Source organism: Cyanistes caeruleus, chromosome 1, assembly GCF_971803275.1.
Source record: "Cyanistes caeruleus chromosome 1, bCyaCae1.hap1.1, whole genome shotgun sequence".
Lineage (NCBI taxonomy): Eukaryota > Metazoa > Chordata > Aves > Passeriformes > Paridae > Cyanistes > Cyanistes caeruleus.
Window position 1 is genome coordinate 152,211,020 of NC_141701.1, and position 24,853 is coordinate 152,235,872.

Genomic DNA, 24,853 nt, shown 5'->3' on the forward strand with positions numbered 1-24,853 from the left:
AGCGCGTTCACTTTCCCTTTCGCGTTCCCGTTCGCATTCCCTTTCGCGTTCCCGTTCGCGTTCCCGAGCGCGTTCCCGTTCGCGTTCCCGTTCGCATTCCCCTTCGCGCTCCCGTTCGCATTCCCGAGCGCGTTCCCGTTGCGGTCCCGGGCGCGCTCCCGGGGTGGGCGGGGCGCGTGCCGGGGCGCGGCGCATGCGCGGCGCGGGGCGCGCGGGGACAATGGCGGCGGCGGCGCTGGCGGCGGGCGGAGGCCCCGGGAGCGGCCCCGCGGCGGCCCCGGCGGGCGGGCCCGGCCCCGCGCTGGCCGCGGCGCGCCGCAAGGACGGCGGCCCCGCCGGCAAGTTCTGGGAGAGCCCCGACACCGTGTCCCAGCTCGACTCGGTCCGCGTGTGGCTGGGGAAGCACTACAAGAAGGTGCGGCCCGGCGGGGGCGGCGGGCACCGGGCGGGCGGGCGGGGGATGGCCGAGGGTGGCACGGGGGGGGGCCGAGGTCTCGGCCGCTCTTTGTGAGGCGCGGGGTCGGGTCGCGGGCAGTCCCGGGGCCATTTCCGCTCCTTCAGCGCCGGCCGGTGCCCGGGGCCGTGTTGGGGGCCGGTGCCCGGGGCCGTGTTGGGGGCCGGTGCCCGGGGCCGTGTTGGGGGCCGGTGCCCGGGGCCGTGTTGGGGGCCGGTGCCCGGGGCCGTGTTGGGGGCCGGTGGCCGGTGCCCGGGGCCGTGTTGGGGGCCGGTGCCCGGGGCCGTGTTCGGGGCCGGTGCCCGGGGCCGTGTTTGGGGTGGTCCCGGTGGGGCCTGGCCGGTGCCCGGGGCCGTGTTCAGGGCTGGTGCTCGGGGCCGGTGCTCGGGGCCGGTGCCCGGGGCCGTGCTCGGGGCCGGTGCCCGGGGCCGGTGCCCGGGGCCGTGCTCGGGGCCGGTGCTCGGGGCCGGTGCCCGAGGCCGGTGCCCGGGGCCGGTGCTCGGGGCCGGTGCCCGGGGCCGGTGCCCGCCCGCCCCAGGCAGCGACTCTCCTGTGCGGGCAGGTCCCGGCCCGGCTGGGTTTCGCTTCAGCCGCGCCCCGGCGGTGTCGGGAGCGCTGGGAAAAGAAGGAAAATGCAGCAGAATTGGCTTGGGAGCTGTGGGGAGCCCCGCGTGTCGCTCCGAGTTCACTCGCTCCACTGCCCTTGGGCTCCTCTTCCTCCCCGCTTCGCTCGGCTCGGCTGCTCCGCTTGCTCCAGGTGGTTTTTTCCCCCTCGTGCTGATTTTATAACTTGGTTTCGATGCCCCAGCCGTGGAAAACCGGCCGGGGGAACTTTGCAGCGTGTCCCCACCGCGCTGTGGCGATGCTGGAAGGGATTTAGTTGGATCGGAGCGATGCCCGGGGGATGCTGAGCAGCCTCAGGGTGCCTTCATCTCCGGATTTTCCCAATTCTGGGGCCGTCCCGCCGCTCCTTGGCGTCCATCAGCCGTGGATGAACACGAGCTGTTCTTTGTGTGGCGGAGAAGCTGAGAACGGCAATCTGAGCTGGATCGGTGTGCCGTGAAACCAGCTCGGGCTCGGCTGTGTTTTTCCAGTCCTTCCAGCCGGGCTCGGATTTGAAGCAGCAGCTCCAGCTCTTTGTGTTGACAGGGAAATGTAACAGAATCTTTCTGCTCTTTGGTTCGTTCCGGTTGGGGTTCTGTGCTTTTCCCTTTCCCTCTCCTGGTCCCAGCAAATCCCTGGAAGGGTCCAGGTGTTCTGTTGAGCACAGAAATGTGTTTGCTGTCGCTCTAAACCCCCCAGGCTGGGCAGGTTGTGTGTGGTACAGGAATGGGAGCCAAGGGAAAACCCCTCCCTTCAAATTGGTTATAAAAATTAGATATTTATTTCTCATGGCTTTGGAAGGTAATTAAAGTTGGCCTAAGGAGACTTTACAGGGCGAGTGAGTTTTGGAATGTTGCTGTGAAAATAGTTTTAAAAAAATGAAAAATAATTTTGGTTTGGGGAAAACAAGAAAGCTGCTACCAGTGCTTAAAGATAGAGCCTTAACTCTCCAGAGGGAAGGGTTGATTCCCTTTTGGATGTGCTGTAAATGGACTCTGGTTCATCTTGTGCCTGTTTTCATCCCACTGTAGGTGCGTGGCTCCTTCTAGAGAGGTACATGGTGGTTTTAACTGGCTTTTGTCCAGTTCTACTCTTAAAAATAGATGTTTGTACATCCCAGTGGAGCTGTCAGCAGCAGTCGGTGTGTCCAGCTCCAGGAGCTGCAGGGACACTGGGGACCAGCTGGAGAGGATCCAAGAGCAGCACCAAGCTTGGTGAAGGATCCAGAGGGGCAGGGAGAGCTGCAGAACTGCATTTACAGAGCTGCTCATTTAGTCTCTAGATTAGACAGGACTTTAATGTTGAAGGCTTTTCTGTATCTCCAGAGTACAACAGCTGTTGGGAGTTCTCTGTGTCTCTAGAAAATAACAGCTGTTGGGGAGTTCTCTGTGTCTCTAGAAAATAACAGCTGTAGGGAGTTCTCTGTGTCTCTAGAAAATAACAGATGTTAGGGAGTTCTCTGTGTCTCTAGAAAATAACAGCTGTTGGGGAGTTCTCTGTGTCTCTAGAAAATAACAGATGTTAGGGAGTTCTCTGTGTCTCTAGAAAATAACAGCTGTTAGGGAGTTCTCTGTGTCTCTAGAAAATAACAGCTGTAGGGAGCTCTCTGTGTCTCTAGAAAATAACAGATGTTAGGGAGTTCTCTGTGTCTCTAGAAAATAACAGCTGTTGGGGAGTTCTCTGTGTCTCTAGAAAATAACAGCTGTTGGGGAGTTCTGTCTCTAGAAAATAACAGCTGTAGGGAGTTCTCTGTGTCTCCAGAGGACAATTAAGAATGAAAGAGGTTTCAGTAGCAGTGAGAGACTCACACTGGATCTTGAAAAACCCATTGACAGGCACCAAACATAATGACAGAAAAGGAAATTATTGGTGTTATACTGCAATGATTTATTGCAGGCTCCTTCCCGCTGTGTGTTTGTGTGTTGGATGTCAGTTTGTGTTGTTTCTGTACGTCAGGAGATGCAGGGGGTGTCCAGCTCCTTCCCAGGCAGTGTGGATGCAGTGGGGATGTTGGAGTCTCACTTCCCTGGGAGCTGGGAATGGGTTCATGCCGTGGGTTTGGAGTCCTGGAGCATCTGACAGACCTTCATAGAACAAAGTTACAGGATCCTGGAATGGTTTGGGTCCTTAAAGCCCATCCCATTCCACCCCTGCCATGGCAGGGACACCTCCCACCATCCCAGGCTGCTCCAAACCAAATCCAGCCTGTCTTTGGACACTGCCAGGGATCCAGGGGCAGCCCCAGCTGCTCCAGGCACCTGTGCCAGGGTCTCCCTCCCAGGGAACAATTCCTTCCCAACATCCCATCCATCCCTGCCTTCTTCCTCAGGGAAGATATTCCCTGTGTCCTGTCCCTCCATCCCTTCTTCAGAACAATTTGGGTAGGCTGTAATGGACCACTTGATGTCATGTAGTTACTTAAAAATTCACAGTTCAGAAGTAAACCAGGAAATTATCTTTTTATTATATCAATGTTCATTTATCTCTAACACTGTGCATTGTTTAGGGAGTTCCTTTCTCACTAAGCCACATCCCTCATGTTAAAATGGAGTGTCCCAAAGCAGTTATTTTTTGTCTATAAAACCTCTTTCTGAGGTGGTTTGGGGTTAGCTGCCTGATGAAGGATGCAGCCCCTGACCTTGGCCTTAGAGCTGTGCTCCCAAGGACCCATCCCGGTGTGTGCTTCATATCCAGGGCAATAAATTGACCCGAGGGAGCTCTGGTGGCTCTGCCAGCTCTGAGACAGAAGCTGATTTTTGGGAGGCAGGGAGGAGAGTGGTGGGGTTTTTGAGGAGCAGGTGGGATGTTGGCATGGGGAGCTCAGGGGCCAGGACAGCAGCTGGGACCCCCTAACCCCATGGAGAGGGGTCTGTCCACACCCCTGGGGCTGTTCCCAGGCCTGGAGTGATGCCCAGGGAGTGTCTGGAGGGTGAGAGCTGCAGGCAGAGCAGGGATCCCGTGCTCCCTGCCATGAATATCCTGGAGCAGGGACACTTCTGGCAGCTGTTCCCTCAGGCGTGTCTGGCTGGGAGCACCTGCTGTCCCTGCAGCCAGCACTGCCCTTGGGCCCTGGGACGGGCTGGCTTCCAGACAGGGAGGGTGGGAGCCCCCCAGGATGGGCTGGCTTCCAGACAGGGAGGGTGGGAGCCCCCCAGGATGGGCTGGATCCATCCAGGGAGGTGAGAGCCCCCCAGAACAGGCTGGGTTCCATCCAAGGATGTGAGAGCCCCCCAGGATGGGCTGGTTCCATCCAGGGAGGTGAGAGCCCCCCAGGATGGGCTGGGTTCCAGACAGGGAGGGTGGGAGCCCCCCAGGATGGGCTGGATCCATCCAGGGAGGTGAGAGCCCCCCAGAACAGGCTGGGTTCCATCCAAGGATGTGAGAGCCCCCCAGGATGGGCTGGTTCCATCCAGGGAGATGAGAGCCCCCCAGAACAGGCTGGGTTCCATCCAAGGATGTGAGAACCCCCCAGAACAGGCTGGGTTCCATCCAGGGAGGATGGGAGCCCCCCAGGATGGGCTGGTTCCATCCAGGGAGGATGGGAGCCCCCCAGGATGGGCTGGTTCCATCCAGGGAGGTGAGAGCCCCCCAGAACAGGCTGGGTTCCATCCAAGGATGTGAGAGCCCCCCAGGATGGGCTGGTTCCATCCAGGGAGGTGAGAGCCCCCCAGGACAGGCTGGTTCCATCCAGGGAGGGTGGGAGTCCCCCAGGATGGGCTGGGTTCCATCCAGGGAGGGTGAGAGCCCCCCAGGATGGGCTGGGTTCCATCCAGGGAGGGTGGGAGCCCCCCAGGATGGGCTGGTTCCATCCAGGGAGGTGAGAGCCCCCCAGGACAGGCTGGGTTCCATCCGAGGATGTGAGAGCCCCCCAGGATGGGCTGGATCCATCCAGGGAGGATTCTCTCTGCCGCTCTTCTGTGTTCTCACCTTTGAACAAGACCAAGGGCTGTAACCCAAATGAAAGCCTTTTAGTGTGTGCTTTCCCTTGGCTCTGATGGGGTGGAGGGAGCTGAAGTGGCCTTTGCTTTGGGGAGGGTGTGTGCAGCAGGGACAGCAGAGCTGCTCTGGCTGTTTGAGGTCAGTGCCCACATCAGAGCTGGCTGTGGATCTGTCCCCCTCGGTGACAAAGAATTCAGGGCAGCTGCAGTGCAGCTCTGGCTGCAGAGTGATTCCCTCTGCTGCTGCTCACACTCTGCTTTCTGACCACACGTGCTTAAAGATACAGAGCTGGTTTTGCCTTTCTAATTATTGTGGAAATGTTGGAAAACTCTGCTGTGCCAGTGGGGCTTTGGCATTTCAGCAAGAGACAAAATCCTCTTATGGAACAGGGCATCGTTCTGTCCTCTGGAATTCACTGCTTAAAAACCTTTATTTGCTGCAGGATTATTTTGTGGACATGAGGGGAAAACCTGGAGGTCTGTTGGGCTTGATGCCTCTGTGGTCCATCAAACCCACTGTGAATTGATTGGGAAATTGCTGTGTTTTGCTGCTTAAAGATCCATTTGTGCTGCTCGTTAGGGTGCAGAAATGATGGAGGGGAGTCTTGGGCTTCTTTTTGAAGGGTTTTTCCCCTTATTGTTGAGGGAAACTCAGGCAAGGTAATAATGGGCTGCTCATTAGAAGGGTCTGCAGGATAGTGGCAGTGCAGAGCAGGATGAGAAGGTGTTGTCTTCCTTTATAGCTTCCAGCTGTCAGTGCAAGAGGTAAAAATGGGAGCTGCAGGAAAAGGAATGATTGCCTGGAAAAGTTCACATGGCTAAGAATAGGCTTTGCAAGGTGTATTCTCATGTAATTTTCCTTTTTCTCTGAAAGAAAATATCTGAAAAAAAAAAAAGTAGAGTAAGTCAGTGCAAGGATGCCACCTCTTCTGGATTTTTTTTTTTGTGAAGTGGGTTCATAAAATCCCAGACTGGTTTGGGTTGGAAGGACCTCAAGGACCATCCAGCCTCATTCCTGCCATGGCAGGGACACCTCCCACCGTCCCAGGCTGCTCCAAACCCTTCCAGCCTGGCTTTGGACACTTCCAGGGATCCAGGGACAGCCCCAGCTGCTCTGGGAATTCCATCCCAGCCAGGAATTCCTTCCCAATATCTCACCCATCCCTGCCCTCTGGCACTAGGAATCTGTTCCCCCTTGTCCAGTCACTCCAGCCCTTTGTCCAAAGTCCTGTGCAGAGCCAGCAGTTGGACTCAGTGATCTTTATGGATCTCTTCCAACTCAGGATATTCTGTGATTTTGCTAGAATTAAAACATTAATTCCTGGGGGAGGGAAGAGGGCTGATTGAAATGCAGCTTTGAAATTTTAGCCTTCAGTTCTTTCCAGGCTTGTGTTTCTAGTTCAGGATTTATACACAGGACAGGACACCCAGGAGCCTCGTGGGAATTTGTGTCCTTTGAGTTGGGAAGATATAATTTCTCAGATATGTGTCTGCTCCTGAGGAGCTCACATCTCAGGGTGATCAGACTCTGAAATGATAATTGTTTCCTTTCACTCAGAGTCTTTGTGGTGGCTTTGGCTTTGGAGCTGATGCTTTGCAAAACTCAGGTTTGACTGGTATTTGGCACCACACCTTTAAAACTTTGAGGGTTTTGGGTCTCCAAATTGGGTTTTTTAAGAATCTGATTTGAGGGAAGAGCAAAGGCTGAGAGTTACTCAGGTGAGAGAGACTGGAGTAGCTCAAATTGCTCCGTGCTCTACCTGGAAAAGTGATGTTTGTTCTCCTCTTGGAAGCCGTCTGGCACGGCAAGGAGGTGACACCCAGTGAGTGAACACTGAATAGTAGAGGTGAAAAAACCCAGCACAGTGGGAGGGGTTTAATATTCCATGCTGGGATTTAAATTCACAATGTGTCATTTTATTGCAAGCAGAACTTTGGGAGCTGCTCAGATTGTCCCTTTGTGTGGCTCAGCTTTTCCCTCTGTGCAGGACATCCTATTTATACCAGAGGGGTGCTCTGAGGATTAATTAGGAGTTGATTACAGCAGGAGGCTGTGAAGTTACTGCTCTGTGTGTGTGGGCAGCATGGGCCTGTTCCTTTATTAGGAACTGAGATCAGCTTGAGTGGTTAATCCGTGTCTGTAACCCTGAGGAGCTGGGCATGAGCCACAGGTGAGTGCTGGATTTTTAGCCTAAAGCTTGGGAAATATTTGTGCTCTTTGCAAACTCCTTTCCAGCCCTTCCCAGCCATGCAGGGGTCCCAAAATCCTAAAACTCAGCTCTCCAAGTGCAGGAGGGAGCTGGGGTGTGACCAATCACCCTCTCCTCAATAAACATCTGCTTTTTGTCTTGCAGTACGTTCAAGCAGATGCTCCTACCAATAAAACATTGGCTGGGCTGGTGGTGCAGCTGCTGCAATTCCAGGAAGATGCCTTTGGAAAACACGTCACCAATCCTGCCTTCACAAAGCTTCCTGTGAGTATTGGGGTTCTCACTCTGCTGCTGGAAGGTGTCCAGGGCACTGGGACATCCCTGCTCCAGCCCAGGCTCTTCCTGATGCACCCTCTGCGAGAGCTGGAATAACACACGTCTCCTCAGTGCAGATTTTCAGTGTAATACTGATTGGCTGTATATTTGAAATGGTTTCTGGAATGCTGTGGGAAGATTTTAATTTCTACTGAAGCTCGGTGTAATTCATCAGTTTTTAGTCAAATCTGGACCGGTGCATCCTAAACTGAGGGAATAAAATGCACTTTTTGAGGGAAACAATCTCCCATTAGGTGCTTTGGTTGATTAAACTCCACAAATTAATGAAGTTGCCCAGGCTGAGAAATGACTTTGCCACGTTCTGCAGCAGCATGTGGTTACCTGCTCGCCCTGGGACAGCTCTCCAGTCCCTTGGCATGCAGGTAACCAGAAACAATGTCAGCATTGTGAGGGCTGCTGCTGACAAAGGCCTGGAAGCCTCCCAGCACCCAAAGGATCTTGTCCCAGGGAATGTGAGGTGCAGAGAGCTGGGGGAGGGCAGGGGATGCAGCACAGGGAAGGACAGAGGGGTCTGGGAGGAGGGCAGGGATGCCAGCCTGATGCCAAGGCCCAGCTGGGTGATTTAGGGGAGGTCTGTGGGCCAGGACAATTGTCCTAAACCTGGAATTGTGGCATCAGCAGGGGGGTGTGAGCTCATCTTGGCCACAGGATGTGTGCTGGCACTGGGGGCCGTGCCTCTGGGGTTCACACTCAAAGCTGCAATCATTTACAGCCAATTAAGGTGTTGGAGCCAATTGAACCCGAAGCTGGCCTGAAAACTGGACAGAACTGCTGTGGCTGTGGGTCCATGTGACAGGACAATGCCTTTTTTTGTTCTGTGCTGGTTTCCCCCGGGTGTTTTGCCCCTGTAGCTCTCCATGAGGGTGGGATGTGCACACTCCTTCACTGGAAGGTTTCTCAGACTCATGGGGTGAATCTCTGAACAATTCCCAGATGAGTTTTAGGAGGGATCTTTCCCTGTGAGGGTGGGCAGGCCCTGGCACAGGTGCCCAGAGCAGCTGGGGCTGCCCCTGGATCCCTGGCAGTGCCCAAGGCCAGGCTGGACAGGGTTTGGAGCAGCCTGGGACAGCGGAAGGTGGCTCTGGATGATCCTCAAAGTCCCTCCAACCCAACCCATTCAGGGATTCTGTGATTTCCTGGTGCTTTGGAGTGCACCCAGGAGCACCCCAAGGTGCCATTAGGATCTCACCACCTCTCCTGATCCCTCAGTGATAAAGGGAAGGTTTAGGGACAGAGGGAACTTGGCAGAGCTTTATTTGGATGTGGCAGCACAAACCATAAACCTGCCCACACTCCACAAGTGCAGAAACCACTGGAGCGCTCCTGAGCCTTAAATCAACTTGTCTTACCTTAAAAATGGGCAATAAACGCTGCAGTGGCATCATAAAGATGTTGTTCCTGTGCTTGTTCTCGCTGTTCAGAGGTCTAATCTGGTCAGGTTTGCTCAGATTTTGTTCATTTACAGCTCTTGGATCTTGGGTACTTCCAGCAGGAGTCAGCTCCTCAGAGCATCTTCAGGAATGCTGCTGTTTGTGGAGGGTCTCTCTGGTGGTAACCAGAGCTCCCCAAATTCTCCAAACAAACTCCCCAAATTCTGCTTTGTGCCATGTACGAGTTTTTTATGTTTTTTTTTTTTTTTATATTTACTGAGAAACACAAAATAATCCTGGAGTTGCCTGTCCCGGTCCTCATGTGGCTGTCTCCATTTCCAGGATGGATTTGACAGCAGCTGGCTTTTCCCAAGCACAGCCATCCCGAGCAGAGAGATCAGGAAAGATGCAAATACAATCCCAGACTAAAATGTATCAGAAAAATTGAGCTTTTTGTGCAGCAAACAGGGTTGGTTTTTTTTTTTTAATAACCTTTTTTTCAATAAGCTTTTTCAATAACTCCTGAAGCTTTCAGCCTTCTCGTGCTCCTTGTTTGAGTGTTGTGGAATTCCTGCTTTGGGAATGGGTGACCCTGGTAAAACTGAGAGGGAAGAAATGAGCTGGGGTTGGTGTTTTTGGTGTTTCAGGGCAGTTCTGCTGTGCAGCTCTGCCTGGGGAGGGATGTGAGTGTGGAATATCTGAGTTCAGGTGCTCGTTTCTGATGATCTGGTGTGATGTTCTCATACAGATGAAGAGCTGCTTCCCTGACAGCTGCGATTTGAGGTTTAATTTACTATGAAATGGGTGTTCAAAGAGTACTTTGGATTTTTACAGCTCTACAAGGAAGGACTTGGGGCTTTCAGATACATCAATTTCTTGGAGACACAAAGAATTCTGCTTAACCCATATGCATTTAATCTTCAGGGAACATTCTGGAAGGAGAATCTCAAACTCCAAAAGTGTTTAATCTGAAAATTAACATTTTATTTGATATATTCTGTGTCCAAAACTCACCTAACCAATAAGTATTTGTTTTAAATAATTGCATAAAAGTCAATGTCACTGTTTCTCCTTGTTTTTTTGGGTGCAGGCAAAGTGCTTCATGGATTTCAAAGCTGGAGGTACATTATGTCACATTCTTGGTGCTGCTTACAAATATAAGAATGAACAGGGCTGGTAAGTTTTTATTTGTGGTTTATACACCTTTTGCATGAAACCAAGCACACAAATTGCTTATGCAAACTACCTGAAGTTTAATCCTTCCTGGAGAATCAGGCAGGCAAGGCAGTGGAGAAGGGAAGAGGGAATTTTTTTCCTGTTTGGCTGATGGTAGCTTTTTTTAAGACACACCCCCACACTTCTAAATTTAAAGATAAGTTGGCCAAGTTGAAGATTTTGGGCCTGTAGTTGGAGTTAATTACAAGTTTGAGGCTCTTTTTTTATTTCCTTGCTGTCTGACTGAGAAAATGAACCAGAATTGGAGTCTCACATCTGTGAGACCTAAATCTTTGTTGCTGTATTGATTATTTTGCTTAGTTGTAATTGGGAAAGCGTGAAGCACTGCAGATCCTAATAATTCCCAGATTTCCATTGCTCCAAAAATAGGGAGTGTAAGCACTTAGAAACTCTGCTTCTGGAGCTGTTGATACTGGGATGAAAAATATCCCTGAGACATCCCAGCAGTGGTTTAAACCTGAGTGTTTTTAAGTTGTAATCCTCTTCCCAAGGGAACAACAGCATAGGATCATAAAATCCTGGAATGGTTTGGGCTGGAAGGGCCCCTAAAGCCCATCCAGAGCCACCCCTGCCATGGCAGGGACACCTCCCAATGTCCCAGGCTGCTCCAGCCCTGTCCAACCTGGCCTTGAAATTACTATTTTTGAGAACATTGGGCAAAAAAATGAGGATGAAAAGTCAATTAATGTAAGCAGTCAATAAAATTAAGCAGAGATTGCTCCCGTCCACAAATTTAAATAGTTTGGTTGTGATGTTTCTAATCTGTAACAGCACTCCTGGAATTGAGTGAGTTGTTTTTACACACAAGAGCCATTTAAAAGGCAGAACAAAGTTGTTTGAGAATGGTTGGTTGTTTTTTAGGATTTATATTCATATCTGCTCTGTCTGAGGTGAATATATCAGGAATAAACCACTCTCAGGGGTTTTCCTATTCCAATCTTGCCAACACCTGGGACAGGCACCTCCTTACAGTGTGGTTTATCAGGACTGTCTTGCTACCTCTTTGCAGGAATTAAATGGTGTCAGCTTCAGGAAGATTTGAATATTTCAAATTTTTTACCTAGAAAATGTGGTTTGCAGTCAGCTGTCCAGCCCAGCTGAGCTCTGGAGCTGCCTCCTCCCCTGTCCCTCCCTTGCTGCTGCCCCAGGATTAGCGTGGGTAGTGCCTGGTGTCTGTGCATGTGGGCTGTAGCGGGCAGTAATCCTGCAACTTAACTCTGAGGATCAGCCCTAGAGCCTGGAATGTGTCCCCCACTGACTCTACCAAATAATCCGTGCTGTTTGCCTGTCCTGTGATTGATTTGATTTTTACATGGTCTGCATTGTCGCTCCTGCTTAACCTGTTTGTGACTGATCTGTCTTATAGGAGAAGTCCCTTTCCTCGCCTCAATAGGTATGTCTGAGAGCTGGACATAGCTGTCCCAGCCTGGCACAGGGAGCCTCTTAAGCTGAGGACAGGAGGAATTAGTGCCATTTTATCCAAATGGGCAGCTAAAAACAGTGCTGTTATTAATGTGTCCGTGTCCTTCTCCGGGTTTCTGAAGCAGGCAGGGATCTGGGGGCACGCAGAACTCCGTGGATGTGCAGTGCAGGGTTTGAGCAAAAAATGTCAATGTTCTGGTCATGCCCTGAGTGTCTTTGTCTCACAGGTACCAAGAGGTCTGCAGGTGTTAATTTACAGAGCCGTTCTGGGTGTTTTGGATACAAATCATGGCTGAATACTGGAGAAGGGGCTTGGTCTTGACTCAAAAATCCTCTATATTATAGGTGTAAAATATAATATCACTTATTAACAGCAACCTGACAGCCTCCATGTCTGGCCCTGCTCCTGCAAGTCAGGGTAAACTTTCCAAAGCACACAACAAGGTCATAAATTCCTCTTTAAAAGGCTGATTCCAATAAATATGTCAGGATGTTTGATTTGTTTGCCGTGTCCCCAGTGTGAAGGGCAGTCCTAATGTACTTTAGGATAGAAACCATCCCCGTGACAGAGGATGTTGGTAGAGCTGCCCAGCACCTCAGAGTGTTCCCACAGAACCTCCTGCCTGGCCACCTTCTCCCTGGAAATGCCAGGATGGAGAAGAACGTGGTGCTCCCAGCTGGGGTGTCGTGTTTGATTTAGTGGGGTCCCCTCCTGGGGTGGTCACAGGGCTTGGGGCTAAAAGTCTTGGGGCTAAGCTTTGCTTTCCTTCACCTTCTCTGGACATGTATGGACTGGAAAAAGGGATGTGTTGCTGGAAGCAGGGGTGTGTTTATAGGAGGCTGTCCCTGGCTGTGGAATGGCTGGTTGGAGCTGGGTGCTGGCTGCAGCCCTCAGGCTCATGGGGAGGGTTTGCAGGGTGTTGGATTCGCACCTTCCAGCGCCTCCCAGCCCAGGCAGCGGCGTGTTCCCAGTCCTGGAGGGACAGGCACTACCCCTGAGAGGCACAGCTGAGCCTTCAGCACCTCCTGCTGCTTTGGGACAGGATCCCGAGGGCTCAGCCCCGCCCGGGGCAGTCCCTGCTGCTGCTGCACCCTCCTCAGCCTTGGGGTCACCATCAGATCCCTCCTTTGGGCTGGCCCAGCTGTGAGCTCCAGATGTGCTCAGGTGGGTACAGCACAGGGAATCTGGGGGCTCTCATGCTGCTTCCCAGGAGGATTGCTCAGGTTTTGTGTCCTCCCCCGTGTCTGATGGACAGTTCTCCATCGGCATCGCAATAATTGCGATGATTTGTCCGTGAAATAACAGAATTAAAACACCAGTAAAGGCAGGGATAAAATGCTGCCATGGATTATCAGCTGCCTGTGTTCCCAGGGCTGGTTTGATCTCACATCAGGCAGAGGAATTGCTGGTTCTCTGCGTTCCCAGGGCTGCTGGATGGGTACAGCAAGAAGTAAGAGAGCCGTGAGAGCTCCTCCATGAATTTTCTCATCTGACTGTTGGAATCCATGCTGGTTGTGTGTTTAATTACCCCCTGTCACTGTGGTGGAGTGCACGACCCTGCTGCAGGGTTTGCTGGGGACTGTCAACCTTCCTTTTTCTCCCTAAACATCTGACAAATCAGCTGCATCTGTTGAGTCGGTTCATTGTGGTTTTCTTGCTCGTGAGAGGGTGCCAAGAGCAGCAGCAATAGTTGTGACTGTGCTGGAAGTGTCCTGCCACCACTGCCATGATCCTGTGTTTGTGTGGAGCGGGGAAGGTTCTGGACTGCTGGCAGGTGGGGATGCTGCAGTTAAAATTTCTGAATCCTTTCCCCCAACAGGAGGAGGTTTGACCTGCAGAATCCCTCCCGCATGGATCGCAACGTGGAGATGTTCATGAACATTGAGAAAACACTGGTGCAGGCAAGGACAAACAGCCCTGCCAGGACAGGGACTCCCACTTCACCCTGTCCTTCTGCAGGAGTGTGGGACCCTCCCCTCCCTCTCCCTCACACTTCAGACACAATTTTCACCTGAAAAATGCAGAATGTTTCCATTGACCCTCTGTGGATATGCAGAGGATGAGGAAAAGCTGTTGAAAGGAAAGAGAAATCATCCCAAATGTCCCCATGTCCCTGGAAGGGACACCCTTGGGACTGAGTAAACACCCACTCCAGGGCTGACTTTGATCTAAACTGGCCTTTTCCAGGTTAGGATATATTTTATCCAACAAGTTATCATCTGTACCCATTAAACAGCTCTGCTGAGGCTAATTTGAAGTTCAATTTTTGTAACTGCTGCATGGGAATAATATATGATTCTTTTCAAACTGTGGAGCCGAGTTCAGTGTATAATGGAGTGTAAACACAACTTTCAGGTGTCTGTTAGGAGTGGAAATGGGAAGAGGAGCAAAAAGCAGCCATAATCTTATTACAAAAAAGCCTTGCCCACCTACAGTGGTTTCATAGATAAAATAAATAATAAATTTATTTTATAAATAATAAAAACCTGGGCAGGGCTTTGCTGGGGGGGTGTGTGGAGGGAATGTCCCTGTCCCAGGGCTCTTGGAACTGGGATCACTGACCTGTGTCACACTCTGGCCTGAGTTCCATTGCAGCACTGGGGATTTTAATAGGAATATTCTGATTTTTGCCACAGATCACCTCCTAATTCCTTGTTCAACTTGCTGTTCTCTCACAGAACAACTGTCTGAGCAGACCAACCATCTACCTCATTCCTGACATGGAGCTGAAGCTGGCCAACAAGCTGAAGGACATTGTCAAGCGTCACCAGGTGAGTGTCACGCAGCACAGGTGTACCCAGGGGAGACCCCTGGCCTAGCCCTGGCGTGTCTGAGGACACCTCTGAGATGGTTTTTGTCCTCCCATGGGGGCTGAATCCTGGCTGTGCTCTCAAAGCAAACCTGGACCTGCTGCCAGAGGGCTCAGGGTGAGCTGGGGGCAGGCCCAGATGATTTATTGCTCGGTACAGGTTTGTCCAAAGAGTGAGGCAGCTGTTCCAGATGTGTGGGACAGCAGAAAGAAGCCTGACTCTTGAAATGGTCACTGGATTTTTGCTTTATTTCACACTTTGCTGGTGCTGAGCAGAGCCCAGGCAGCCTCAGAGATCCAGTGCCTTCCCCTCATAATTCCAGGTGCTAAAGGATGACTGGAGCAACATGATGGCTTCATCTCTTAGAAACATAAACAGTCTTCTCACTTGTCTGGAGAGAAACAGCTTGGAATGTGACCTCTGGATGCTCTGATGGCTTTTGTGTCAGGACAATTCACAGGCTGTAGCCAAATAGTTTCTTTTCCAGATTTAATGTATTTCCTGTGTTGTGATTATGAACCATTGTCTCAGCCTCAGTTGGGCAGATTTTCACAAGTTGCTCTTAATTATTTGCCTGACTCAGGATGGGTGTTATTGCTCAAATTAGAGTGAATGAGTCAATTTTCTTTTCATAAAGGAAGTCTGTAGTGAGATCCATGAGTGATTTAAGGGATTTTTAAAGCAGTTTTGTCTCTACGGGGATGTGAAGAGATGAAAACAGAAATTGTCCCTAATTCTGCTTTGGGGCTTTCCTTTGCTCTGCCACTGAATTCTCATCTTGTCACTAACTTTGCTTCCTCACTGTCTTGGTTATTCTCATTTTTTTAACCCCTTGCTGTCAGCTTGCCACTGCCCCAGCCCAGTGCCTGTGGCTCCCTGGTATCCTATGTTCTCTCTGCTCCAACTTCTGTTATTTTCCAGCTCCCTCCTTTGCTGTTGCTCAGAGTTGCCCCTACCCCTTTTCTGAGCTGTGGGAGCTCCTGGAGTGGGAATTCTTGCCCTTCAGCCCCTGCTCCCAGAGTATTTCCACATCCCAGTCCCCCTGTGCCATTCTGAATCCTCCTGCTGCTGCTGCCAGCCAAGGATGGGGTTTGCAGCTTGTTGTGCTGGTCAGTCTCTTACGTTTATGGGATGTAAGTTTTGAACACCAGCTGAGTTTTGGGGTGATGTGTTGAGGGTTTCTCTTGAGTTTCTCCTCTTCTTCCATGTTTCCCACAGGGAACAGTCACTGAAGAGAAATCCAAGGCCACCCACCATGTGTATCCAAGTCCTACCTCAATGGATGATGGTAATGTTCTGGGACAGTTCTGAAGTGGGAATAGTCTTGTAATGAATGCCATGAGAAGTGATGGAATTGTTCACCAGAGCTGTTCCCAGCCTGCTCCTGAGGAGCCCTTGCTGCATTATGGATAATGTGCATGGGGAGGTTTAGGATTTGGGAAAATTCCTCCTGCCCAGGGTGGAGTCCCAGTCCCTGGAGGGATTTCAGAGCTGTGTGGATGTGGCTCTTGGGGACATGGGGCAGTGCTGGGGAGTGGCTGCACTCTGTGATCTGGGAAGATTTTCCAGCCTCAGTGATACCCTGATTCTGAGTTTCTGGCTGTGCAGGAATTGTGGAGGGAATGCTGGTACAGTCCTTGTGTGTGGGTGCCAAGGAGAGCTCCTCCATCAGGCTTGGCTGTGTTAAAGTTCACTCTGCCTGCATGAAGGGCAAGGGCCAACAAAAGCAATTTCACAGCTGCCTCTTTCACCAAGTAGCAAAAAATATTTCTTGTTTTTTTTCATCATAAATGCATTTAATTACCTGGTGGGTCACTGTCCTCAAGGCCAAGTTGCACAGACAAATAAAGTCCCTTTCCCACATTTTCTGGCCACTAGATGGAAGTGGTCCCTGCAGTTTGCAGGGATCAGGAATGGTTTGTGCTCGGTCCCTGTGGCAGCACCGTGCCCAGGCTCAGCCCTGTGTCTGTCTCAGGCTCTCAGCAGGGTGGGACAGAGCTCTGAGCCCCAGGTTACACTCTGGGAAACAGCCCAAAATTCCAGCAGGGATTATAGCTACGTGTTCACATCCTCAGGATTTCTCCTGTGACGCTTCTCTGGGCTCTGTTCTCAGGATTTGGTTTGCAGGGCTCGGTACTTGAGAGCTGCAGGGATGGGTGGGATTTTGGGCAGGAATTCCTGGCTGGGAGGGTTGGGCAGGCCCTGGCACAGGTACCCAGAGCAGGATGGAATTCCCAGAGCAGCTGTGGCTGTCCCTGGATCCCTGGCAGTGCCCAGGGCCAGGCTGGATGGGGTTTGGAGCAGCCTGGGGCAGAGGGAGGTGTCCCTGCCATGGCAGGGGTGGGGTTGGAATGAACTTTAAGGTCCCTTCCCAGCTCAGGCCCTTTAGCAGAGGGGTTTGCAGTAACTTCCCTCTGACTCACTGTGGAAAAGTGAATTATTGTGCTTTTCCCTCCACATCTGACCCGGATCTCATTCCCTTTGCAGATGAGTGGTTGAGACCTGTGATGAAAAAGGACAAGCAGGTGCTGGTGCACTGGGGCTTTTTTCCAGACAGGTAAAGAAAGCTGGGGGGAAAAGCAAACCCCAAGTTTTAACTGTTGTTGATGGAAAAGTCTTGATCCCAATGTGCCAAGCTTGAAAAGAATTAACCATTGATTTAAAGCTTGAAAAGAATTAACCATTGATTTAAAACTGCAATATCCACATCCAGTTGTGGCACTGGCAGGTGGGTGAGGCTGGAAAAGGAATTCTGCAGAGCCACAAGGAACTGGTTGGAGACTGAACCAGATTTTAAAGCTGGAATGAGCCTTTCCTTAAACTTTAAAGGGAGAACTTCCAGTCCCTGGCTGAACTTTGTCAAAGAGGTTTCACTCCAAGGGTTGTCTTCAGTCAGGTGCCAGTGGCTGTTGAAGCACCCCTTTGAGAACCCCACCCTGTGTTGTTGGAACATGTTAAAATTCAGTGTATGTGCTGTTAGGAACTTCAGTGTATTTGCAATAACTGGTTTCTGAGCCCAGCCTATGGAAGATCAGTCAAAACATTGATAACCCAGTATTGACTTCTATTTAATTAACTTTTTCAGGCCACTAAAATCCATTCACACCCCAAATTCCTAGGAACTCTATCTCATCTGGGGCTTTCAGTGGAGGAGAGCAAACAGTAATCACACTGCTTTATTCCTACAGATGAAAAGCCTTTAAATATTTTTATATTTCTATCAGTAGTCAAGTTTGTATTGGAGTTTTTAAACCAGGTACACATAAAACCAGGAATGCTGTGTGCACATCTTTCCTTGCACCTGGCTTCTCCCTGTTCCTCAGCACCTGGTGTTGAATACAGAGTACTTTGGCTTTTGCTGTTGCTCAGTGCAGTTTGTTAACAAATAGAATTTTGGGAATCATGTGGAAGAGTGAATATAAATAATGAACGGTTTCTAGGACAGGGTGCAGCTTCCTCCCTTCCAGGAACCCAGTAACTCTTGCTTTGAAGTCAGAGCACAGAAAGAAGTGAATTAAGTTAATGGCAGGGCTTGGTTGGGTGACTCAGAGCTGCCTTTACCCCCTGAATCTCTCCAGATTTGCACTTGAGGCTGGAGCTGGTTCAATGTGAGGTTTTTAAATTCTAACGTGCATTTGACACCCCGGGGCCCTCCCGCTGCCGAGGCACAGCAGGATTATTCAGGATTATTCCCCCTGGGAAGCCCTGCAGTCCCAGCACTGGGATCTGCTGGAAAACCATTGCTGGTGGCTGAGCTGCTGTCTGCTGACCCCTCTCTAGCTACGACACCTGGGTCCACGCCAACGAGCTCGACGCGGAGATCGAGGATCCCCCGATTCCCGAGAAACCCTGGAAGGTAAGGCTGGCCCTGTCCTGCAGCTCCTGTGCTGGGACAGACAGCACAAAGGTGTTGGCACTGCTGTGGTTGTTCCTGCACTGTCTGTTACCCCTGGCTGTGCTCTGTGTGTGCTGCTGGGCTCCAGAGTCACGGCAGCCCAGGCTGAAAGGACCCTGGAGTCTGTTCAAACACCTGGAACCACTGGAAAACAGGATTTTGGAGTATAAACCTTTCTAGGAATAGTCAGAATTGCATGGAGTATTAATAATTCAGTAATAAATTGAATTAATGGCTCTAAAGCACCAGAAGTTTTTTCAGCTGTGTAAATCAAACCAAGGTGGATGTTACAATCCTGGCAGTCTCTCCAGGAATGGCCAACTCTTCCTCATTTTTTGGTGTTTGTGGCACATCTGCCAAGGGGATCTGTATATTTAGGGGGTTTGATGGTAATTTTCAGCATCCAAAGAACACAGGTAACCCAGAGCTGCTGTCCCAGCTCTCAGAACTGACCTCACATTTCAGGAGGCCTGAAAATGCTTCAAGAGCAGAGGTTGAATTCTGTCAGCTGAGCCCTGCTCATGCTTTGTGGCCTTGCCTCGTGACACTGCCAGGAGTATGTGTGAACCCAGTGCAGAGATTGGGGCATTCAGACCTGAAAAAGCTCTGGGAATGTCCTTAATCCTGGGAGGTCTCTCATGGAGTCATTTCTTCCCAAAGCACCAGGCTCTCAGTGTCTCCTGTTGGGCAGGTTCACGCCAAGTGGATTTTGGACACCGATGTGTTCAATGAGTGGATGAATGAAGAGGATTATGAGGTGGATGAGAACAGGAAATCCGTGAGTTTTCGCCAGAGGATCTCCATGAAGAATGAAGAGGTGAGTGGTTCTCTGCTGGGGGACAGCAATGTCCTGTGTCTCTGGAATAGGGAGGGATCCAGGGGGAGCTCAGAGCCCCTCAGGGGCTCCAGGAGAGCTGGAGAGGGACTGGGAACAAGGGATGGAGGGACAGGACACAGGGAATGGCTCCCAGTGGGTGGATTTTGGGATATTGGGAAGGAATTCCTGGCTGGGAGGGTGGGGAGGAGCTGGCACAGGGTGCCCAGAGAAGCTGTGGCATCCTGTTTTGGGGTGGGTTAAGGAGATGCAGCCTCCAGCTCTGCAGCCAGAGAATTTGGGAATAACTGAAAGCTCTGCTCCCTCCCAGCCCGTGCGGAGCCCTGAGAGGAGGGACAGGAAAGCAGCAGCCAGTACAAGGAAAAGGAAACATTCCCCTTCTCCACCCCCCACTCCTGTGGAGTCCAGGAAAAAGACAGGGAAGAAAGGGTGAGTGTCTGGAAGGTTCCAGAGGCCTGGAATTTGAGGTGAAAAGAAGAAGTTCAAGAAGTGTTTATGGGAGAACTCTGGGACATGGGGTTCCATAATTATTTCTGGATAGGCTTGAGGGATTATTCCTGAGCAGTTGTGCAATTCCTCACTCTACCAGTATTTCACCCAAATAAAAACTTTAGTTATGGGGTGTTATGTGTGTGTATGGAGGGGAGCACTTAAGAGTTAAATTCAGCTTAAAATTAATTTAATTTAAAAATTCAGGTTTAGTTTATGGACCTGTTGGGTTCTAAGGAGACCAAACTGAAAGTTTATCAAGAATGAGTTGATAATGTGAATTCCTTCTTGCAAGTAAAGCCTGAGCTGGGGTCTGTGAGGGGGCATGGGGCTGGTTCTCTGTTCCCAGGGTGGTCTCAGGAAGGTTTGACCCTCCTGTCCTGGCAGCTGAGCAGTGTCCAGAGAACATCTCTGTGTGCTCTGTTCCAGCCAAGCAGCTCTCTATGGGAAAAGGAGGGGGCAGAAGGAAGAGGATGAGCAGGAGGATCTCACCAAGGACATGGAGGACCCCACCCCAGTGCCCAACATAGAAGAAGTGGTACTTCCCAAAAATGGTAAAATTTTTAAATTTTTTAAAGCCCAGAACAGTTTGGGCTCTTTGTGAAAAATTGGAATGCATTAAAATTGTGTAAACATTCTGTCAAATCTTTGAAATCATGGTCATCTCTGCCCATAAATTTATCTAGTCAGGGGATGTAACAGCTGAAAAGGGCAGCAGAGTCACCTCCTTCTGGCCTTTTAAAATACAAAACTACATTTATAAAAGACACTTTTAAAAATAGATTTGCAACGATCTACTTGAATGTTTTATTTCACCTGTTCACACTGGGGTAAATGGAGTTTTCTGGAGCAAAATATTTCCCTGCCAAGACCCCAGAAGAAGGATGTTAAATGAGTGGAAAATGTGCTACATGCTTTTAGTCCTTTTCAGGGAGGTGGGCAACAATAATTCTGGGAAAAAAGAATTCCTTCTGCATCCTTGAGAGCAGATTATTGTGGGAGTCTCTGCATTGGGGGTGTTGGGTTTACACTGAAGCCTTGCTGTGTGCTGGGCAGGTTGGGAGGTGCAGATCCTGCTCCGTGTGGGGCTGGGAATGCTGCAGGGAAATGGGATAAAGCTGTGTGAGAGCACAGGGAATGAGGCCAGGATGAGAATTCCCTGTGTGCTGCTGTCTCATCACTGGCTGTCCTTGCAGTGAACCCAAAGAAGGACAGTGAGAACACGCCCGTGAAAGGAGGAACCGTGGCAGACCTGGGTAAAGCCCCTGCACCCCTGCCCCAGCCTCACCCTCCAGTCCTGCCTGCAGTCAATCTTCTAAAATATATTTTAAATATTTCTCCATCTCTCCATTTGAAAAGCAATCTCTAGTTCTGCTAGTCTGTTGAATTGAGTCCTGTTTCAGACCTATTCAACTTCCAATGTACCAACTTTTCTCTTCCCTCTTAGGCTGTTGGTATTTTTATTTCTTTAGCACAGTATACAAGCTCTTTTCTAGCAGATTTTTGTTTTTCCCCTGGGAATCAGGGTAAATCACAGGTTCCCTGAGCTTTGCTGAGCCTTGACATGAGATACAAACTCATATCCCATATCCTATTATACAAGAGTCACCTAGGACACTGGGAAAGGAAGTAATTAATTATGAATTCTGAAGGGTTGAGAAATTCTAATTCTCCTTCCTCTGTGTTCTTACCTGTTCCCTGGTCTGGGTTAGGTAAAGGTGTAATTGCTTTAGTGATGTGGGATCCACTTTGTTTCCCTCCTCCCTTCCCTTCCCTTCCAGAAGAAATGAAACAGTTGTGTTGCTGGAAGGCTTGTGAGCATTTAAATGAGTTTTTTGGTGTAATTCTCAGTGGTTTTACCTTGCAGATGAGCAGGATGAGGACACAGTGGCGACTGGAGGGAAGGTAACAGCACCTGCTTCTTCCTAAATTTGGGAACAAGTGGGATTGTAGAATCTCAGGTGGTTTGGGCAGGAAGGGACCTCGGGGGCCACCCAGTGCCAGCCCTGCCTTGGGGACACCTCCTGCTGTCCCAGGTGCTCCAGCCTGACCCTGGGCACTTCCAAGGATCCAGGGATGTGCTCTGGGAATTCCATCCAGCCTCTCACCAGAATTCCTCCCCAGCATCCCATCCAACCCAGCCCTCTTCCTCTTCAAAGTCATCCCCTGTGTCCTGTAAAGATCTCAATCTCACCTTCAGTAGCTTCACCTGTACTCATCTTTAAGTGATCTGTAAGATTAAATCAGTTACTGACAGCCTTGTTATTATAAAACTTCCCAGATTCTGTGGGATTATTTGATATTTTTAAATCTAGTGTATTAAAAAGGAGAATGAGGAGATAGATGCCAAGTATTTCCAAGAAGCATTTTTCAGATGAGAGGTTTTGCTTTTTTTTTTTTTTTTTTTAGTTTTAGGACTAAATCTAAACCCTGCTTTGATTTCCTGATGATTTCAATAGAGCTGCAGGGATAGTTTCTGTATTGAGTTGCATTTGTGGCATGCCAGGCACTATTTTTATCAGTTGTCAGATGACTGAAGGTGTTGAGAGTGATACCTTGTTGTCTTTGGGGGAGCTCAGTCCCAGATAAAGCTCCATTATTGATACCAGGGACTCCTTAGGGTCTGGCTGTGGCACTTGGCTATTTCTAAGGTGGCTCAAACAACACCTGAGTTGTTTTGTGCAGTTCTTGTCACGTCCTGACCCTGTTTTGCTGCCTCCTCATGATCATTTGGGGTCAGGAGTTGACATTTGCTGGGACTTGAGTTGCAGGAGGCTTCTGTGAGCAGCAGAGAGGGACCAAAGCTGTCCCTCCTCGTGGGGTGTCACAGAATCTGGGTGGGCTGGGGGAGCTCCTGTCCTGGCCTCTGTGTGTCCCCTCTGTGTCCCCCCTCTGTGTCCCCCCTCTGTGTGCCCTGTGTCCCCTCTCTCTCTGTGCCGTGTCCCCTCTCTCTCTGTGCCCTGTCCCCTCTCTCTCTGTGCCGTGTCCCCTCTCTCTGTGCCGTGTCCCCTCTCTCTGTGCCGTGTCCCCTCTCTCTCTGTGCCCTGTCCCCTCTCTCTCTGTGCCCTGTCCCCTCTCTCTCTGTGCCGTGTCCCCTCTCTCTGTGCCCTGTCCCCTCTCTCTGTGCCGTGTCCCCTCTCTCTCTGTGCCGTGTCCCCTCTCTCTCTGTGCCGTGTCCCCTCTCTCTGTGCCGTGTCCCCTCTCTCTCTGTGCCGTGTCCCCTCTCTCTCTGTGCCCTGTCCCCTCTCTCTCTGTGCCCTGTCCCCTCTCTCTCTGTGCCCTGTCCCCTCTCTCTCTGTGCCGTGTCCCCTCTCTCTCTGTGCCGTGTCCCCTCTCTCTCTGTGCCGTGTCCCCTCTCCCTCTGTGCCCTGTCCCCTCTCTCTGTGCTGTGTCCCCTCACTGTGCCCTGTCCCCTCTCTCTCTGTGCCGTGTCCCCTCTCTCTGTGCCCTGTCCCCTCTCTCTGTGCCCTGTCCCCTCTCTCTCTGTGCCGTGTCCCCTCTCTCTCTGTGCCGTGTCCCCTCTCTCTCTGTGCCCTGTCCCCTCTCTCTCTGTGCCCTGTCCCCTCTCTCTCTGTGCCCTGTCCCCTCTCTCTGTGCCCTGTCCCCCTCTCTCTGTGCCGTGTCCCCTCTCTCTCTGTGCCGTGTCCCCTCACTGTGCCGTGTCCCCTCTCTCTGTGCCGTGTCCCCTCTCTCTCTGTGCCGTGTCCCCTCTCTCTCTGTGCCGTGTCCCCTCACTGTGCCGTGTCCCCTCTCTCTGTGCCGTGTCCCCTCATTGTGCCGTGTCCCCTCTGTCCCCCAGGAGGACGAGGACCCCAACAAGGGTGACCAGAGCCGCTCCATTGACCCTGGGGAGGACAATGTCACCGAGCAGACCAACCACATCATCATCCCCAGCTACGCCTCCTGGTTCGACTACAACTGGTGAGGGGCTCTGGGGGAGCCTGCCCCCCTTCTGTTTCCTCAGCTGCTGGAGGAGCTCCCTCCTCTGCAGGTCTGGTTCCTGTGCTTTGTGCTGAGATCCTCCTGGCTGTTCTCAGGGATTGGGGATGAGGAGAGAACTTCAAACAGCAGAGGTCTTCACTCTGCCTCCTCAGCAGCTTCTGCTTGCATCCATTTCCCTCTGATTCCCACCTTAGTTCCTTTACTTCTGGTCGTTGTGTGACCATTCTGTGTTTGTCTCTACTGCTGAAAACCTTTTTATTTTGCTTCAGAACTTGACTTTTAGGAGAAGTCACTGATTCTAGAGGGAGGATATTTGTTGTAGCCTGGAATAATCCATGGAACCGGGGCTGTTCCAGGTCTGACACCTGAACTGGTTTTGTTGCAGCATCCACGTGATCGAGCGTCGCGCGCTTCCGGAATTCTTCAATGGGAAAAACAAGTCCAAGACTCCAGAAATGTGAGTAAAACCTGGGAATGTGGGCAGTGGCAGTGTGGCAGGATAAAGGAGCTTCCCATTCCATGAATGCTGTGGGCACTGCTGGGTGTGTGTGAGGCTGATACTTCCTGTAGAGAGGGACAGAGCCCCTGACAATGTTTGAACATTGCTGTGGTAGAGATTAAAGTTTAAACATCAAAGTGATATTTACCAGTGGTTATCTGAGCTCTCCCTGGAGCTTTCTCCTCTCCAGGTAACCATTCCCATCTCTGCCAGCCTGGAGAGGAGCATTCCTCCAGAGATTGTCCTTGTGCTGGAATCTCCCACCTCAGGGGTGGCTGTTGGGCTGTGATGCTTCAGGTTTGATAAACAAACAGAAATTATTGAAGTTCTTTTTCCCAGGGGCCTGGTGGTGTTTGTCCCCTGCCCCAGGAGGCCCCTGGGGCTGAGTCTGTGACAGGGCAGCAACAGGTCAGGCTGAAACAGCAGCTTCTGGCTCGAGAAAAGGGGAGTTTTGAGCTCTGAACAAGATGAGGCACTGCGATGGGGTCTTGGGAAAGTGGGATTGCTCCTCCTTGGAGTCTTTCAGACCTTCCTGGACAAAGCCCTAAGAAACCTGGTGAGACATGATGGCTTGAGCAGGAGCTTGGCTCAGACACCCTGAGACCCCTGGCACCCCCAGGGATTTCCAGTCTGTGGTGTGTCCTCACAGCTTGTGTGCACTCTGTGTGAGTGCAGAGTGACCACAGCTGGATCCAGAGCCCAGCATGGCTCGGGCAGGGCTCTGCAGAGATCCCCTTCTTCCTCCCCCTGCCATTCCCCAGTGCCTTTGTTCCAAACCCACCCAACACTGGCTGTTCCAGCACTTCAGCTGCC

At 51.1% G+C, this 24,853-nt stretch overlaps 1 protein-coding gene across 1 annotated transcript in view; it reads left to right on the plus strand.

Moving 5' to 3' along the window:
- Positions 1–220: 220 nt before the first annotated feature.
- SMARCC1 (SWI/SNF related BAF chromatin remodeling complex subunit C1) overlaps positions 221–24,853 on the plus strand; it is a 70,927-nt gene continuing 46,294 nt past the window's right edge. Inside the window, exons 1-15 of the mRNA XM_086852365.1 lie at positions 221–415; positions 7,350–7,469; positions 10,002–10,087; positions 13,390–13,471; positions 14,249–14,341; positions 15,599–15,668; positions 16,868–16,937; positions 18,161–18,236; positions 18,967–19,092; positions 19,421–19,539; positions 20,029–20,153; positions 20,796–20,855; positions 21,467–21,504; positions 23,399–23,520; positions 23,927–23,998. Of these exons, the coding sequence (XP_086708491.1) occupies positions 221–415; positions 7,350–7,469; positions 10,002–10,087; positions 13,390–13,471; positions 14,249–14,341; positions 15,599–15,668; positions 16,868–16,937; positions 18,161–18,236; positions 18,967–19,092; positions 19,421–19,539; positions 20,029–20,153; positions 20,796–20,855; positions 21,467–21,504; positions 23,399–23,520; positions 23,927–23,998 (1,454 nt within the window). The remainder of the gene's footprint in view (positions 416–7,349; positions 7,470–10,001; positions 10,088–13,389; positions 13,472–14,248; positions 14,342–15,598; positions 15,669–16,867; positions 16,938–18,160; positions 18,237–18,966; positions 19,093–19,420; positions 19,540–20,028; positions 20,154–20,795; positions 20,856–21,466; positions 21,505–23,398; positions 23,521–23,926; positions 23,999–24,853) is intronic.